The following is a 16,388-nucleotide window of genomic DNA, read 5'->3' as shown; positions in this document are numbered from 1 at the left end:
AATAGGAAATATTTTTAGGCAGCTGTAGTCACTATTGGTGTCATTCTTACAGAGCTAAAATTATGTCTGGCTTTAGTTTCTGTATTTTAACCCTGGTGTCAGATAATTAAATCATTTAATCAAATATCAGATCATGTGATTTGGCAAACCTAGATCTGCTTTTGCTTTTAAAGGTAAATATTGGAAATACCAACTTTATAATAAGGAATATTAACTCATCATATATTAAAACATTTAAAATAATTTATTGAATTTTTAAATGGAAATCAGTATAACTGAAAGATAATTCGTTAACTTTCTCAAAGTCTGGCAGACAGGAATTACTACAGTAACACTTTTATGATTGATCTCATTAGATGAGATCTAGGGTGACATTGTTGAAAACAATGGGTATAATAGAAATACCAAAACATAAAAAACCCAAACTTTTGAAAAGGCTGGTACAATGCCTAAGCAATCATTCAATGAATGTGAAAAACTGAGAAGGAAAAGCTAAGAAAGTAGATTCAATAAAAAATTACCAACAAACATGATTAGCCTGTTTAATATTTCCTCACCTCTTAAGTATGGACCTAAATAATTAACATCAAATACACGAGGTATAATTTTTTGAAAATTATTAACTTCCTCCAAAATGCAGCAGGAGGAATTATAGAAAATCCTTCGTGGAGGGTGGAGGTCGGTGCTAACTTCAGTCATGTTTGAACAAGATTCCAAAAGAAGTATGACATCTCTTTGCCTAGAAATCTTTCAAGAGAACAGCCACTTCCTATCCCATTCTGATTCCTTATTCTTCAAAGTCTGCTGGGATTCCCTATTTGAGAACGCCCAGAAACAAGAGTGTTTTGCATAAGTAGAAAGAAGAACCCCATCAGTGCAGTATTCTCAAAGGATTTCTCCTTCATCATATGCCTGTCCCCAAATAACTTCAGTACTTCCTGGAAATGAGAACTTTCTCACAAAAAAGCCGAAAAATCTCATTGCATCTTACCATTTTCCTGAAACTTAAGGGATCAATTATTAAAAAGCAGTCTTAGGGTCCTTTTCAAGTATAGGATTCCAGCATTATGACTGAACAAGGGAATTTTTCTTGAAATTGGATGGAATGTCTTAAGCCTGGAGAATTGACATCCTCTCTGTAACTTGCCTATTGGATGCAAGATTTACTACCTAGCTGGGGGTAGGCTATGACTTGGCCTTTTACTCATTCAGTATGGTAAACATAGTTTTTCTACAAACGAAGCTAGCTCAAAGATAAGGTTTTTGTTTGTTTAATCAACTGGCTGCTATTCTTTAGATGTAAAATAGAGAAGGCTGTTCTGCTTTTAAATACCATCGATATCAGAAAGGTCTTTGCCCTTGAAGGCATTACTGCTTAGTAGCCTTGATTCTTGAATTACTGAATCATGACTTTTCTTCTTTGCTGCCCTTCAAGTTTGGCTGATGGTCACCTTTGCCTTTGTGATCGTTTTTGGACTTTGGTCCCTGACTTCAAAGCCTTTTTCAAAAAACTGTTTTTTTTTTTCACTCCACAAGCAGAAACTTTACAAGTCAGAGACTCTTCTCTTTCTTTGTCAGGATATTTGAAGACAGTTTCTCTTTGGCTGTGAGTTATGATTTGATAAGCATAAGTTAAAAGGGAAAAGGTTGAAGATAACTCATTTATTAGGCATTCATGTGAGCAAAGAAGTGGCATTTTAAAATTTTTATTTTCATTTAACGTTCACAAATTTATGAGGTAGATATTATTATTCCTATTTTACTTATGAAGAAATGGAAAAGCAGCAAAGATACATATTGATTACCTATATGTGAAAACTCTTAGCACAACGCTTGGCACATAGTAAACATCAACCAATGTTAGGTCCCTTCTAGTCATATTATAATGGCCAACACTTATAAGCGCTTACTTAAATATGTCATTTATTGATATGGACTTTAAATGAACACATTTAATTATCATAACAACCCCACGAAGTGGGTACCAATATTATGAAAAATTAGGCAGTGAAAAGTTAAGTAATTTACTCAAGGTCATAGTGTCAGAAGTAGAATGTATTTATTTATTTTTTTGTTATTTATTTGTTTCTATTTGAGGCAGGGTCTTGCTCTGTCACCAAGGCTGGAGTGCAGTGGCTCACTGCAGCCTTGACCTCCCAGGCTCAAATGATCCTCTCACCTCAGCCTCCCAAGTAGCTGGGACCACAGGTACATGCCACCATGCCCAGCTAATTTTTTAATTATTTGTAGAGGCTGAGTCTCCCTATGTTGCCTAGGTTGGTCTTGAACTCCTGGGCTCAAGTGATGCTCCTACCTCAGCCTCCCAAAGTGCTGAGATTACAGGCATCAGCCACTGCACTCAGCCTAAGAGACAGAATTTAAATGTAAACACTCTGGCTCTAGAATCAACTATCTTAACTACTACTCTGTGCATCTAAAAATAGTTATGCTTATAGTAGATATCTATTTCTTACTTTTTCTTTATATATGAATACTTGGTTATAAAATTAGAAGATAGGTATAAAATCAAAGTTAGCAAAAAAATGGAGAATGATAGGATAATGATTTTCATGGCTATGAAACAGAATAGCACTGGGGTTCCTTTTTATAATCCAATATTTTTAAATTTACAAACTTTTGCTATTTCCTTTGATCATGGTAACATTATAGGACCACAGGTTTTCTTCCTGAGGTAATTGAGGTTACTTTAATTACTTTGGTGACATCTACATGTCACAAAGCATTCAAGATATATATATCGGGATACACACACACACACAGACACACACACACACACACACACACATATATATGTATACACATGTATGCCAAGTACCTAGAAACATACTTTCCAGGCATGTTTCTAGGTACTTGGTATTCACTGGTGAACAAAATAAAAATATCTCTGCTTTTGTGGAGTTAAAACACCAACAAATATATACTTTTCTTTTGAGAAGTTAGTCCACAGAAGAAGACTAAAAAGATACCACAAACTATGATATAATGCAAGGCATATAACTTCCATATGAGAATGAAGTGATGAATTCTGTTTAGTGTAAGTTTGGAGGTTGAAAATGTAGTTGAGCTGGGTCATAGGAATTATAAGCAGTAAATCCAAATGAATCAACCTTGAAGATTTACTACATCCTTCACTGATATCATTGGCTGGTCTGCCTCCCAACTCCAGTTTTTAATTTTTGGTTAAAGAGATATCTTTGGTCCAGATCTCCATAATCAAAGTCCAAGAAGGGATTTCTTGTGCATATAATTTATTGGTGCAAACTTATAAGAGAATGAGAAAAGAGGATAGAGCAGAGGAAGATACCAGGCAAAGATGAGACTTCAGGGGAAATGTGGTCTCAGCCTGATCCAACAGAGAGCTCTGAAGCACAAATTGCACCATAGAGGTTGTTTAGTCCAAAAGCAAGGGTACTGGAGTGGAGTCATGGTAGGCAGAGGGCATGACCCCTCAGGAACCAGGTTGAGGTGGCGCCTATTTTCTATCCCTTACCCAAGTGGCAGGTGGGGCTGTTAGCAGCCAACACCTCCGGCAGCTGGGGGATGGGAGCATGGACCTGGTAAAGAAAATCTGAGAGGGGCACCAACAGCATCTACTACAAGGAATGTAGGACATCTGAAAGGCATGTGGAGAGATGTAGAGTTGTAGAATATTTGAGCGGCAAGTGAGGGAACAGATGATATTGACAACTGGCTGTTTTTTTTTTATTTTTTATTTTTTGCTATCTCTTTTTGCTTTGATGGGACATTTATAAAATCTGAAATAGGTATTTATTTTTACTTCACTGAAAAATCTTAAATGCCAGTAGTTTAAATTTAGTAAAATAGAAAAAGCAGCACTGTCATTCAGAACCCCAGATTTGCAGTTAGTTCTTGTAGGCAAGTATGAGACTGCCTTTTATTTTGATTAGTTTTGATTAATGGGAACCTCTTTCATTTTAAGTCAGAGTCCACAAATTTACATGTCTTACTCCAGACGCCCTGCCTCCTCTTGCTTTTGCATCGAGAGTTCTTTAGCATTTTTTAATGCCTTTAGGCAAAACCTGCACTCTCCAGTTCCCCACAGACCCCACTGCCAATTTTACCCTTGGCCAGATTTTCACATTAATGTTGTTTGCCTGGCCTCTTAGGCAATTGAGTTTGTGAAGGCTGGAGGCTGAAATCCCAGCTCAGATTTTCACCCAGCTGGGATTCTTCTCAACTGGGATCCTGTGGAGTGAAACAGGGAGATGTAGAATTGAAATTACTGATGTGTTTCTTGTAAACTTCTTTTCAGAGTGTTAAACACATACAATTAACATTGACTTCCTAGAATTAAAGGTTGGTAAATTGATCATGTTCTAAAACAATAACATAAATTTGCTTATTTCACTCTAAGGCCTATGTCAAAGAATATATGCTAATGAACCAAATCATAAAGCACTTTTTCATTTTCAAGGTGATGTGCAAACATTGACTAAGTAGCTTTTTAAAATGCTAATATGAAAAAAGGTTATTACTGGATAATCAGTTATATTATAACTGTCCTTTATAGCAGTTTAAAGTCTCAAACAGCATTCTCAATTTTTACTGCATTTTGCAAGTATACATGAACATATATATATGTGTATATATATATATATGAGCAGTTGATTTTAATGTTAATTTTAAACAGATTTTTCCAACTTTTTCAGTTTATGGCTCTATAACTTTTTTACAGCACCCCTGAACCTCTGCTTAGTAGGTAGTTAGGTTCAAGGAGCTTAATAATAGTATATTGCACAGTATCCAACAGATAGTTTCTCTCAAATTTAAAAATATATATTGGCACTCCTGTGAGTTCACTGTAGCACCCACGGATTCATGTGTATGGTTTGAGAACTACAATTTAAAGGGCTGATTCACTATAATGTGCCAAGCAATGTAGATAACTTATGGTTACCATATAAAATGAAAGTTTCCCAAAAGTTTGCTTTCTAGGAAATCACATTCTAAGTCAAACTAGAAAAATTATTCACCTACTGTTTTTTTTTTGTCTGTAGATATCATGGGCTATACCTTGACCTAGTTTTTACTGTGAAAATTGAGAAGTTTGAACTGAGTGAAATAAATGTTAAAATCAATTTTGTTTGGAGATAATTAGATATTTTAACTCAAATATTTAAAACATATTTGTTTATTTTAAACCTGATTAAAACTGATTTGTGGAGTTTTTAAAGAGGGAGAATAACAAAATCTTTTTCTGATTCATTGATCAGTATAAAAAAGGACTTCTATAGTTGAATTTCAGTGAGATGGTTCTGCTTATTCCAGTCTTTGTTTTATAATTTGGTTTAGTTTAAATCTCTGAAAAATACATTAAAAATTGTTTTGAACCAAATTTTGAGGATATATAAACTCTTTTTATTGAGACCAATTAGCTCTTCAACCTCTTGCTTGTGTCCATGGTTAGAGTTCATAGCAAAAAATTTTCATTATTTAATGTCCTTTCATAGTGAAAACTGGGTAAAAAAAATAGTTAATAATAAAATTCTGTTAAAAATAAACCCTCCCAAAGTGAAACCTAGGTTTTATGATTTTTGTCCACTCAAATTATTTAAGAACATAGCCTATTTTTTTCCTTCTTTTCCATTTTTATGTTTGGTAAGATAATTAAACCAAACTATCAGCTTCATTGTCTCAGTGAATTCAGCCTGCCAAGGCATAAAGATAAAGCATGTTTTTGGGTTTTGAATGTCATCTGCACCAGTCCCCTAGAAAAATATCATAACATAAAGGAAAGAGTACTGGGCTGTGAGTCAGGAGTCCTGGATTTCAGTGCTGCCTTTTTCAATTTTATGACCATAGAGAAATTACCTAATCTCTTACAGCTTCAATTTTCTTATCAAAAAATTGGGTGTTAAAGTATCTCTTACGTTCCTTCAAGCTTTAGAGTTCTGTGGTTATACCATATATCAAAGTTCTTAAAGCTATAAATTCTTCACAGTCATTTGTGCGTGTATGTGTGTGTGTGCACGCACGCGCATGTATTTGGAATTCCCCTGGGAGAATAGAATAGTCCTTATTTCAAAAAGAATTCAGGAAATTATTTGAAGGCAAAATGCTATGAGCCAACACTGCAACTGTGATAATGACCACTTGCAATCAATTTATGGCAAGCTCACAAGAATTTGAAAATGCTGAGAGAACAGAGCTCCTGAAACTCAGGTCTTTAGAAGTCCATGATAAAGTCTGGGCACACATGGGATTTTTAAGTTCTAAATACACACACACACACACCCCCCTACAGAAAGGAGGAAAACAAAAATTCCCAGGTTGAAATGTCTCTAATCATCACTATTAGTTAACAACACTCACTATCACATTAATTTTCTATTCTCGACATGGCATTTCTCATAATTTCTCAGTGCCATCGGAGCCATCAATGTTTATCTTTAGGCTGACTCTGCATTCTACCTCTTTCCTCCAACCCCCAAACAAACTGAAGCAATGCCTCAATAGACCCACAGATTCCACTGCTAGCTCAGCATGTAATTTAGCTGGGAGCAGGGATGAGGGAGTGATTTTTATTTGACTGTTATACTAAAGTGAGAATACCCTTAATTTCTTGTTTTAATTTTTAACCTTTAGAAGTTGACTTATTCATTGTAATAATGGTAAGAAATAAAGTTAACATCATTTAACTTAATATATTTACTTCATCTTATTCCAACAATTTTTGAGGGCAAGTGGGCAAGCCATGTAACTTATAATGCTTGATGTTTCTGCATATTTCTAGTTGGGGAAGAAGAGAGAACACTAATTTTTGATGATTTGGTAGACATTCTTTATAAATAATGTTTTAAGAAGTTTTCAAGGCTAGTCAACTTGTACCTTCTTTGGCTTTAGTTTTAATTAAAAAAAAAATCTCTGGGTTTTTTCTCCATTCAGATAAAAACACTGTCTTTGGTTCTGTAGACTAGAAATATTATATTCTGTCCTAGTTTTATAAGAGTAGCTGTCCTTAATTAATAGTCACTCATATCTTTGTTTTCTGAGTAGTGCTCTCTAATTAATTAGTCACTCATATCTTTGTTTCCTTATCAGAGTCAGACTTTACAGAAACATTCTAGGGGAGAAGGTCTCTTAATCATCTGTCTGGGAAAGAAGTTTTTTGCGGGTAGTGGAAGAATTGCTTTTTTCCTCTTGAGACTATTAAACTTGGCAGCTAGAATTAGGTTGAGTGAATTTCCCAAATCCTTCATTTCCTGAGGGTTGGATTAAAATTCAGCAAACCTCAAACCCCATAAATTGGATTAAAATCTCGACAAACTACATTCTGCACTTTAGATTTTATAAAGCACTTTCAAATACCTCCCTTCAAACTCCAAACAACCTATGATAAGGTAGGGCAGGCATTATTATTCATATTATGTGTACATTAGGAAACTGAGACAAAGAAAGGAAAAGCATCTTCTCTGAGGTCATATGATTAGTTAATGGCAAAGTCTAGGCTAGAATAGGAATCAGCCTGTTCTTAGGCCTAAACTTGAGGGAAAAAGTAGACATGTAGATGGCATATTGCAGATATCACTGGGACCCCATCATGCAGCCTCTGATTTTTCTTCTTGGTTACTCTTTGAAATCCTTTAGTATATAGTGTTATTAGCAAAAAGGTTATTCTCTCTTTCAAGTGCTTGGAAAGTAAAGAAGAAATGGGGGCAGAGGTGTTATTTGCATAATTCTCCTCACATCAAAATGAAATATACTGGCTCAGTGTTTTGAAAGAAACTTAAAATGTGAAACATGGTAATGAAATGAGCAAAATGTGGATCACAGTGACCACTGAAAGCCATGATCCAGGCTCCAGATTGACATCTGGTATATAGCTAAAGAAAAAGACTGTGTGAGCAACAAAAGGGCCATATGTGAGTTAGCTGCCAAAGTTTTTATTATTATTATTATTACTTTCCTTTGAGCTTTTGAGGTGATGATGATTAATATTCAAGAAAGATGAAAATAAAAAGAGAAGAAGCAAACACCCAGCTCATTGGTGATTGGTAGAGTGATTGTGGGCATGGCCCCAGGATGATAGCAGCTTCTATTTAATCAATGTTGACAAGGCTGGGGAGAGCTGGGCAGGTCCCAAGAGGTAATGTTTTACTCGGAAATCCACTCAACCTAATTTCAGTAATGTAGGGCTGTGGAGGGGCCTGGACTGGAGCCAGAAAACAGGGCCATTAGAGCTCAGCGTAGGCAATGGCAGCTGGGAACATCGCCATCCCTCCAGCAGCATTGCAACCAGGCTGCCTGGCTGAGCGCACAAGCAGCCGCTGCTGCATATGCTCCTGGTATTTGCTCACCAACGAATGCATCGACATGCTATTCTCACCCTTTCGAGGAAATGAATGGAATGCATAAAGGCAAGAACTGCTTCCAAACTCTCTTTTAGCAAGAATCAGAGAGCAAGTTTGGCATACATCTTTTAAGGACCACTGTGAAATTGTCCACCTAATCCCCTGAATCGTTTAAGGCTACCGTTACATTGTTGTAAATACATGCAGAGATAACTTAGATCTTTATTGCTGTCTTAGTGTGGTTTTGATCTTTCTTAGGAATTGTGGTTGTGGATCAAGAATATGGAAACTACTATGGTTTTTCCTTTTTCAGAACCTCTGAGATTCATTCAAGTTAGTCAGCTTTGCAAATCCAAGAGAAGTGACCCAGGACGAATTACACTCCTTAGGGCTGAGTGCTTCTTATCTAGCTATTCTTTCCTTTACCATTCTTTCTCCAATAAACAACACATTATTACAGTAATTTGCTAGCATATAAATTCCAAGAACTTAGAGGTTTTTGCTTTGTGTTTTCATGGCTGTGTCACCACTGCTATATTTGCAGTTCGTGGAACAGTGTGTGGACATAGTAAGACTCAATTTCTTTCACTGGATGAATAGATGAATGAACGAAAACATTTTCTTTCTTCCCTTTTGAAGGATCCTTGAGCTATCATGCATCAAGAATATGAATTTACTTTCTATGATGTTAACTTTCTCTTTTTAAGTTAACACAGAAATGACAAAATTCATGGAGGCTGCCAGTGAACGTGGTGGTAATCTCTAAGCTATCTTTGGGCTTGGAAGAGCAATGTTTTTGTCAAGGCTAAAATGCCATGGCATGGGCAGGTTACAGCTTTCTATCAGATTCTAACATTATCTGTCCAAATGACTGAATATAATCTTTGAGACTAAATCGTGGCACAGCAAGAGTATTTAATCAACTTCATTAAAGAATTTAATCAAGTTTTTGAGCCTCTAGCTTAAGCCTCTCATATAAATAAGGTTATTTACTTCTGAAAATATGACCATGTTCCATTTGAAAAATTTGTGTCTTGAAAAAACTTTTTCCCCTAAAAGGAAAAAAAGCCTAAACTACTAAAACTAAATTTAAAACTAAAACACATCATCGGTTTTTGTTTATTGTTTTTGTTGTAGACACATTCTGTTTTATAATAGAACTGGATTTGGGGGATTGATTTTGCCCTGGTAAAGATGGATTTGGGGAGAAGCCATCACTAGGTAGATAATAGTAATAGTCTTAGGAAATTCATTCAATGGTCACCACATAGATACGCGCGTGCGCACGCACACACACACACACACACACACACACAACCCGAGTGTCTTTGGGTGCTATAATAAAATACCATAAACTAGGTGGCTTATAAACAACAGACAAATTCTGGTAAGGGCCAGCTTTCTCTGTACCTTGCTGTGTCCTCACATGGTGGAAAAGACTAGCTAGTTCTCTGTTGTCGCTTTCATAAAGACACTAATCCCAATCATGAGTCCTCTACCCTCATGATTTAACCACCTCCCAAAGATTCCTACTCCTAATGCCGTCACCTTAGGGGGTTAGAATTTCAACATATGAATTTTGAAGGAACACAGACATTTAGTGCATAATACTGTGACTCATTTTTGTTTTTCCTGTAATGTCTTAAACAAAATAACAGTACTAGTATTAAGTTTTAATGTTTAATACAAGTAAAAGTACTATTCAGAGGCAAACTGAAAAAGAACAAGCATATTCTATGCTTCACCTTGCTGGATTTCAGCCATCACACTAGCACTTCCAGGCTTTCCTCATTTGCCAGCTCCAGGTCATTGCTTCTACTCACTTGTTCTATGTCACTTGGCGTTGAAAATCACACTTCAATCTTCTAGCCTCTATAGCCTCTTCCTAAGTAATAACTGTCTCAGAGGGAGGTTGATCCGCTAGATGAGGAATGTGACTATTTACTCTAATTGGATCATGGTAATTGGAGTGACCAGCTGGCCTCAGCCCTTCATTTGTCTTTGACACTCACCATGATGATCAAAGATTTTGCACAAAATACTAAAGATTACATATTAACTCATCTCTAGCATTTACAAATCACATAATTAGTGCTGGAAAGTGCCAAGACCAGATTTTATATTACAGAAGACTAATCAGGATTCTTCCCTTCATTTTTAGCTGCTTTTAATGATACAATTTTTAAATGTTGTAATCTTCAGGCCTACATAGCTGTGGACCGGACTCCCTGCTTTAGTTATCACTCTGAACTTACCCATTCTTTCTGGGCAAAGGTAAAACCAGGGAAAGCAACTAAAGTAAAATCTGCTGAGATAACTCTGTCCTACGTTGGAATTTACAGTGTGGCCTTAGGTAAACCATTCAGTCTCCCTGTGTCTCAGTTTCCCCAGCTGTGAAATGAGGTGATTAAGGTAGATGTGAGAATTAAATGCAATGATACAGGTACACTTCGCACTGTTCTGAGCACATAGTAAGAGCTCGAAAATGTTAACTATAACTAAATACTTTCTACAAAGAACCAGGGAAGTCATAATCCATAATTCTTTCCAGGCAGTTGTTTTAAGCTGCTGAATAGAACAGGTAAGAAAATGTAGATATAAACTAAACAGTCGACATTATTTATCACTGCAATGATTTATCTAGGGTTGACATCAGTGGGAGAATAAGCTAGCAATATCAAAATGTTCCCTCTGGTATTCAGGCTTAAATGGAACTATTTATACAAAACTTGGATTCTGTTTATAATAAGCTCTTCTTTGTCAGAGGTTAAAACCTTCCCAAACTCATATGCAGTCTCCTACCAAAAGTAGAGCTAGCTAGAGCAGGCGTATTGTCCACATCTGGCTATTGTTCCCTTATTTGGATGTAGAATTTTAAAAAAATGTTATCATGAGTTCTTAGTTTATCTCACTTTGGAAGCTGTAAAAGATTGTTTCTTTACATTGTTTCCTCCATCCATATTTTATTTTCCTCTCCATAATTTCTTGGTGGCCTATAAAACTTTCACTGCATCCATTGACTTGACCCACTTTTTTTTTCTGCCAACTAGTCATCCCGTCGCTTAAAACAAAGCAAATATTTTGCTTAATATTCAATAATATCAAGTAAAAAATTACTTTAATCTCAGACAAATATATATCTATATACATATATATATACATATATATATATAGAGAGAGAGAGAGAGAGAGAGAGTTTTATATGTTCCAGCTAACTGACTAACATTTCCTTTTGTAGCCATCTAATCGAGCTTCATCAATTTTAATTTTACGGTTTTTATTTTATACTTTGGAGCCAACAATTTTTTAATCTCTAAAGTTTTATAGATCACTAAAACCCTATGGACTCTAGCTACTTAGTTTCTAGTGCTGAATTGGTAAAATGAGTTTGGCCACCTGATATAATCGGAAAACCTGAACAAATAGACCCGAGTTTTAGCTCTGGCTTGGTCATAAGCAAGTCATATGATTTAGGGAAAGTTCCTTTATGCACCTAGACTTCAGTGTCATCACCTGTAAAATGAGGCTGTCCAGTCATTCCTTCACTCAATAAATATTTACTGAGGTTCTTTCCTGAATTAGGTTATATGCTGGACATGGGATTCAAGGCTGAGCTGAAGTAGGTACTGCTGTTACGCTTAAAGAGTTTATGGTTTAGTGACTGGATGATCTTAAAGGGTCCACTCATTTCTAACATTCTATAATTATAAATGTTATTGTCTTTTTTTTTTTTTTTTGACAGAGTTTTGCTCTTGTCCCCCAGGCTGGAATGTAATGGCAGGATCTCTGCTCACTGTAACCTCCGCCTCCCAGGTTCAAGTGGTTTTCCTGCTTCAGCCTCCCTAGTAGCTGGGATTATAGGCACATGCCACTATGCCCAGCTACTTTTATATTTTTAGTAGAGACAGGGTTTCACCATTTTGGCCAAGCTGGTCCCGAACTCCTGACCTCAGGTGATCCACCCATCTCAGCCTCCCAAAGTGCTGGGATTACAGGTGTGAGCCACCACACCCAGCCTGAATTTTATTGTCTTTTAAAGGTATATTATGAAAGGCTTTAAGGAGAGCAAGGATTTTGCTTTTTTTTTTTTTTCTCAGTACCTAGAAGAATGCCTGGCAGAGTGCAAGTGTCCAGTAACAACTTATTGAACAAATAAATTAACAAATATTTACATTTAAAATACTTTGAAGCATTTGAGAAAATGAATATATATTGAAGCTTTCTCAATAGAGCTTCATAATTTCCCGTCATAATAAACAGATTTGTGCCAAATTTCATCTTTTGTCCTAGGACCAGGCAATGGATGACAAGAGAAAGTGGGAGAATTTGGGAGGATTTAGCTTGATTGTATTCCAACAAGGGAACAGAAAGTGCAGCTGCATCTCAGAACCATCTGAATGTTCAGGTTTCTGTTTCTGCATTTTTGAGTTTTATTCCCTTTATTCAACAAACATGCAATTCTCACCTTTCCCAGTCTGCTTCCCTTTTTCTCTCATTTCCTAATCTCCCTCTAAGCATACATAATAGCTCCCATGTCTTTATTTTGGAAGGCGAGATTTGAAGTCTTCTCTTGTTCCTATAACTACTAACTTTCTATATATTTCTGGGTTGTGTAAATCAATATTATGTTTATTTTGCAGTTTGAAAAGGGCACTAAAAACATTGCTTCTTGGAACTGATAAGGATGGTAAACTACCTTGGGCATACTTGTAATATCCAAAGGTTTGAGCAAGGTTAGGGAACTAAGCAAACTCTCCAAAAGAATTCCTGATTGTTTTAGAAGGACTTCACTGAAATAAATCTGGAATCTTTCTTCTGGTAGAAAATTAAGTAACTCATTAGCACACCAAAATTTTTATAATTCCTGAGGAATACTGCTGATGCATAGTGTATTATAATGATCAGAATTGAGTTAGTTTCATGCAAAACTTGGATAGGTGCACTGTTGTTCAAGAGGTAATTACAATCACTTTGGAAAGCTATAGCCTTAAAAAAATCTTATGAGTAGTAGTAGGTAGCATCACTAGAATAGCTATATTTTATGAATAGCTTATAGTGAGTTATGAACCCTATAAAATAAGTCAGTCTTTAAAACCCTGGTCAAAAGTGAGTATTATAAGGTAAAATTACCCATTGTAGCTGCTTACTTTATTTACCAGACTAGTCTAGTTAGATTTTAAAAACCTAACCTATTTTCAAAAAATAAGCATTTCTGCTACTGAAGAGCTCCAAAAGGATGTTTTTTGATAGGTGTTTCAGAGAAGAAATTCCAGAAATGTGTTTAATAATGGTGCGTATAAATGTTCAGCTTTATCTGAATGTAAACATGTAGCTGGCTGATTTAAAAGAGACATACATTTTGATGAGCTTTTTTAATGGTCTCCTTAATGACCCCATTTCTCTAATCTCAACATCTACATACAGTAAAACTATTTTATTTAGTATTCCTAGTTTAAGCTCCTCAAACCATAGCTGTATTATATTCCTTGCTCAAGTGCTTTCAAACTATGTCTATTATCTTCTAATTAAACACCAATTTGTTAGCCTAACAAAATTCCATGGACTCCAGTTTACCTTTCCAAGAATAATCAGCACCTAGTAGTTGTTAAGAGGAGGACAAGCAATAACAATAGCTCCATTTTAAGACACAGGCATCATCAATATCAGGGATTGAGAAAAAAAAAACAGTTAATACAGTAGGCCTGGGACTGCTATCCTTAAAAAGGCTTGTTTGTAAAGTTGACCATTGGCTGGCATCTGGGATCTTGGATTTTGAGAAGATTCTCATCATTCCTTAACTGATAAGAGTGGTTCCAGGTGCCTGAAATCATAGTACAAACAATGTGGTTTATGCTGAACATCTATTTTTCTTCTGGGAGTCTGAATTTTGTACCTGCTTGGTGGAGGGTGCCTACATGACCAATTACCAACGCAAATTCAGTTAAACTTCCCTAATAGATGACATCTTCCATGTGTTATGGTAATTTATTGCTGAAAGAATTAAGCACATCCTGGGTGACTCCATGGGGAGAAGACTCTTAGAAATTTGTTTGGTTTCCTCCAAACTTTGCCCATGGGCAACTTTCAGCTTTGCTTATTTTGCTTTGTGTTTTTTCGCTGCAATAAATTTTAGTTATGAAGCAGACTGCATGCTGAGTCCCATGAGTCCTCCTAGCAAATCACTGAACCTAGGGGTGGTCCTGGGGGACATTGACACAGGGAGTTGATTGTTTGGCAACACAAGTTGTTTCAGAGCAAATGAATTCTTTTTCCACAAGCTAGCATATTAGTAAACTATCAGGTAGCATAAAATCAGTTGACTGAGTTCTGTCGGGAAACAAAGGGAAAATTTTTCTTCAAAAAGACATGATATCCTCCCTGTTAAGCAAAGCAGTACTTTCCCTATGGATAAGTGTATTCAGTTGGAATGTGCTTGGCTGCAAGAAACTGAAAACGATTATATTACAATGCTTTAAAGAGGCTAGTGACTTGTTTCTGAGGGAAAGATATCTAGGAGTGGTATAGTCACTCAGTGATGATTTTTTCTTTTTGCTCCACCATCCTTAGTGTATAGTTTTTGTCTTCATGGTCACAAGGCAGCTGCTACAGTGCCATGTATTGTTTGATGTCCAAGTGATCAGGAATAGGAGAATGTGAAGGGCAAAACCCAACTCTGCCCTCTCTAGGGATTTCAATTTCTATATAATTGACTAGCACTGTCCCACAGGAGCTGAAAATTCAACTACTTCACTTTCCAATACTGGAAATGAGTGGTAAGAAACTTGTAATGGATGCTCGATGGTCCACATAAATTATCTGTCACAATTCTTCTGACACTAGTAGAACAGCAATACAAGATTGTCGTTGATTCCCTATGTGAAGATCCTGTATGTGGATACCTTGATTGTAAGGCTGAGAGATTAAAGACCACAGTAACTTCTGTTAAGTGGTCTCCTTGTCACTCACATACCTTTGCTCCTGAGTTCTTCCATAGGTGCCACTGAACAGCTTCCTTGAGGTAAACTCTTCTGAACTTGGAACTTACATTAACTGGGATATTAATAATCTCTTTTAATCTTAATGTTCTTATGAAATGACATAAAAAGAAGAAATGCATTGCACCGTTGTATGAGCAGATAAGACAAAATACTAACTCTCTCCTTTTCCCCCAATCCTATCTTGTTTTCTTTCTCAGAAGCTGTAGATGAAACCAAACCTAAGGAAAGTGCCCGGCAGGATGAGGGTAAAGAAGAGGAACCTGAGGCTGACCGAGAACATGCCTGAACTCTAAGAAATGGCTTTCCACATCCCCACCCTCCCCTCTCCTGAGCCTGTCTCTCCCTACCCTCTTCTCAGCTCCACTCTGAAGTCCCCTCCTGTCCTGCTCACGTCTGTGAGTCTGTCCTTTCCCACCCACTAGCCCTCTTTCTCTCTGTGTGGCAAACATTAAAAAAAAAAAAAAAAAAAAAGCAGGAAAGATCCCAAGTCAAACAGTGTGGCTTAAACATTTTTTGTTTCTTGGTGTTGTTATGGCGAGTTTTTGGTAATGATGATTCAATCATTTTGGGAAATTCTTGCACTGTATCCAAGTTATTTGATCTGGTGCGCGTGGCCCTGTGGGAGTCCACTTTCCTCTCTATCTCTCTCTCTGTTCCAAGTGTGTGTGCAATGTTCCGTTCATCTGAGGAGTCCAAAATATCGAGTGAATTCAAAATCATTTTTGTTTTCCTCCTTTTCAATGTGATGGAATGAACAAAAAGGAAAAATTCAAAAAACCCAGTTTGTTTTAAAAATAAATAAATAAAGCAAATGTGCCAATTAGCGTAAACTTGCGGCTCTAAGGCTCCTTTTTCAACCTGAATATTAATAAATCATGAGAGTAATCAAGGTCCAATGGCTCTGTGTTTCTGTTCTACCTTCTCATTAGTTGGTTGGACATGCTAGGGTCTTACATTTCATCTTTTTCTTCTCTCAGTTTTACACCAACTACCCTGATAAAGAAAACACAGATGAAGCCTAAGGCTCTGGTCAAGACCAATAGCTCCGGCCCTCGAG

General features: G+C 36.5%; 1 protein-coding gene across 1 annotated transcript in view; it reads left to right on the top strand.

The window, feature by feature from the left end:
- The window catches only part of GAP43 (growth associated protein 43), a gene marked incomplete at its 5' end in the record, with an annotated part of 97,596 nt that extends 81,435 nt beyond the window's left edge, over positions 1-16,161 (top strand). Inside the window, 1 exon segment of the mRNA NM_001133604.1 lies at positions 15,529-16,161. Coding sequence (NP_001127076.1) covers positions 15,529-15,617 — 89 coding nt within the window. The 3' untranslated portion in view covers positions 15,618-16,161.
- Between the last annotated feature and the right edge of the window lie 227 nt (positions 16,162-16,388).

This window comes from Pongo abelii, chromosome 2, assembly GCF_028885655.2.
Source record: "Pongo abelii isolate AG06213 chromosome 2, NHGRI_mPonAbe1-v2.0_pri, whole genome shotgun sequence".
Lineage (NCBI taxonomy): Eukaryota > Metazoa > Chordata > Mammalia > Primates > Hominidae > Pongo > Pongo abelii.
The sequence above is the reverse complement of the archived record's forward strand: the minus strand, read 5'-3'. Positions and strand labels throughout refer to the sequence as shown.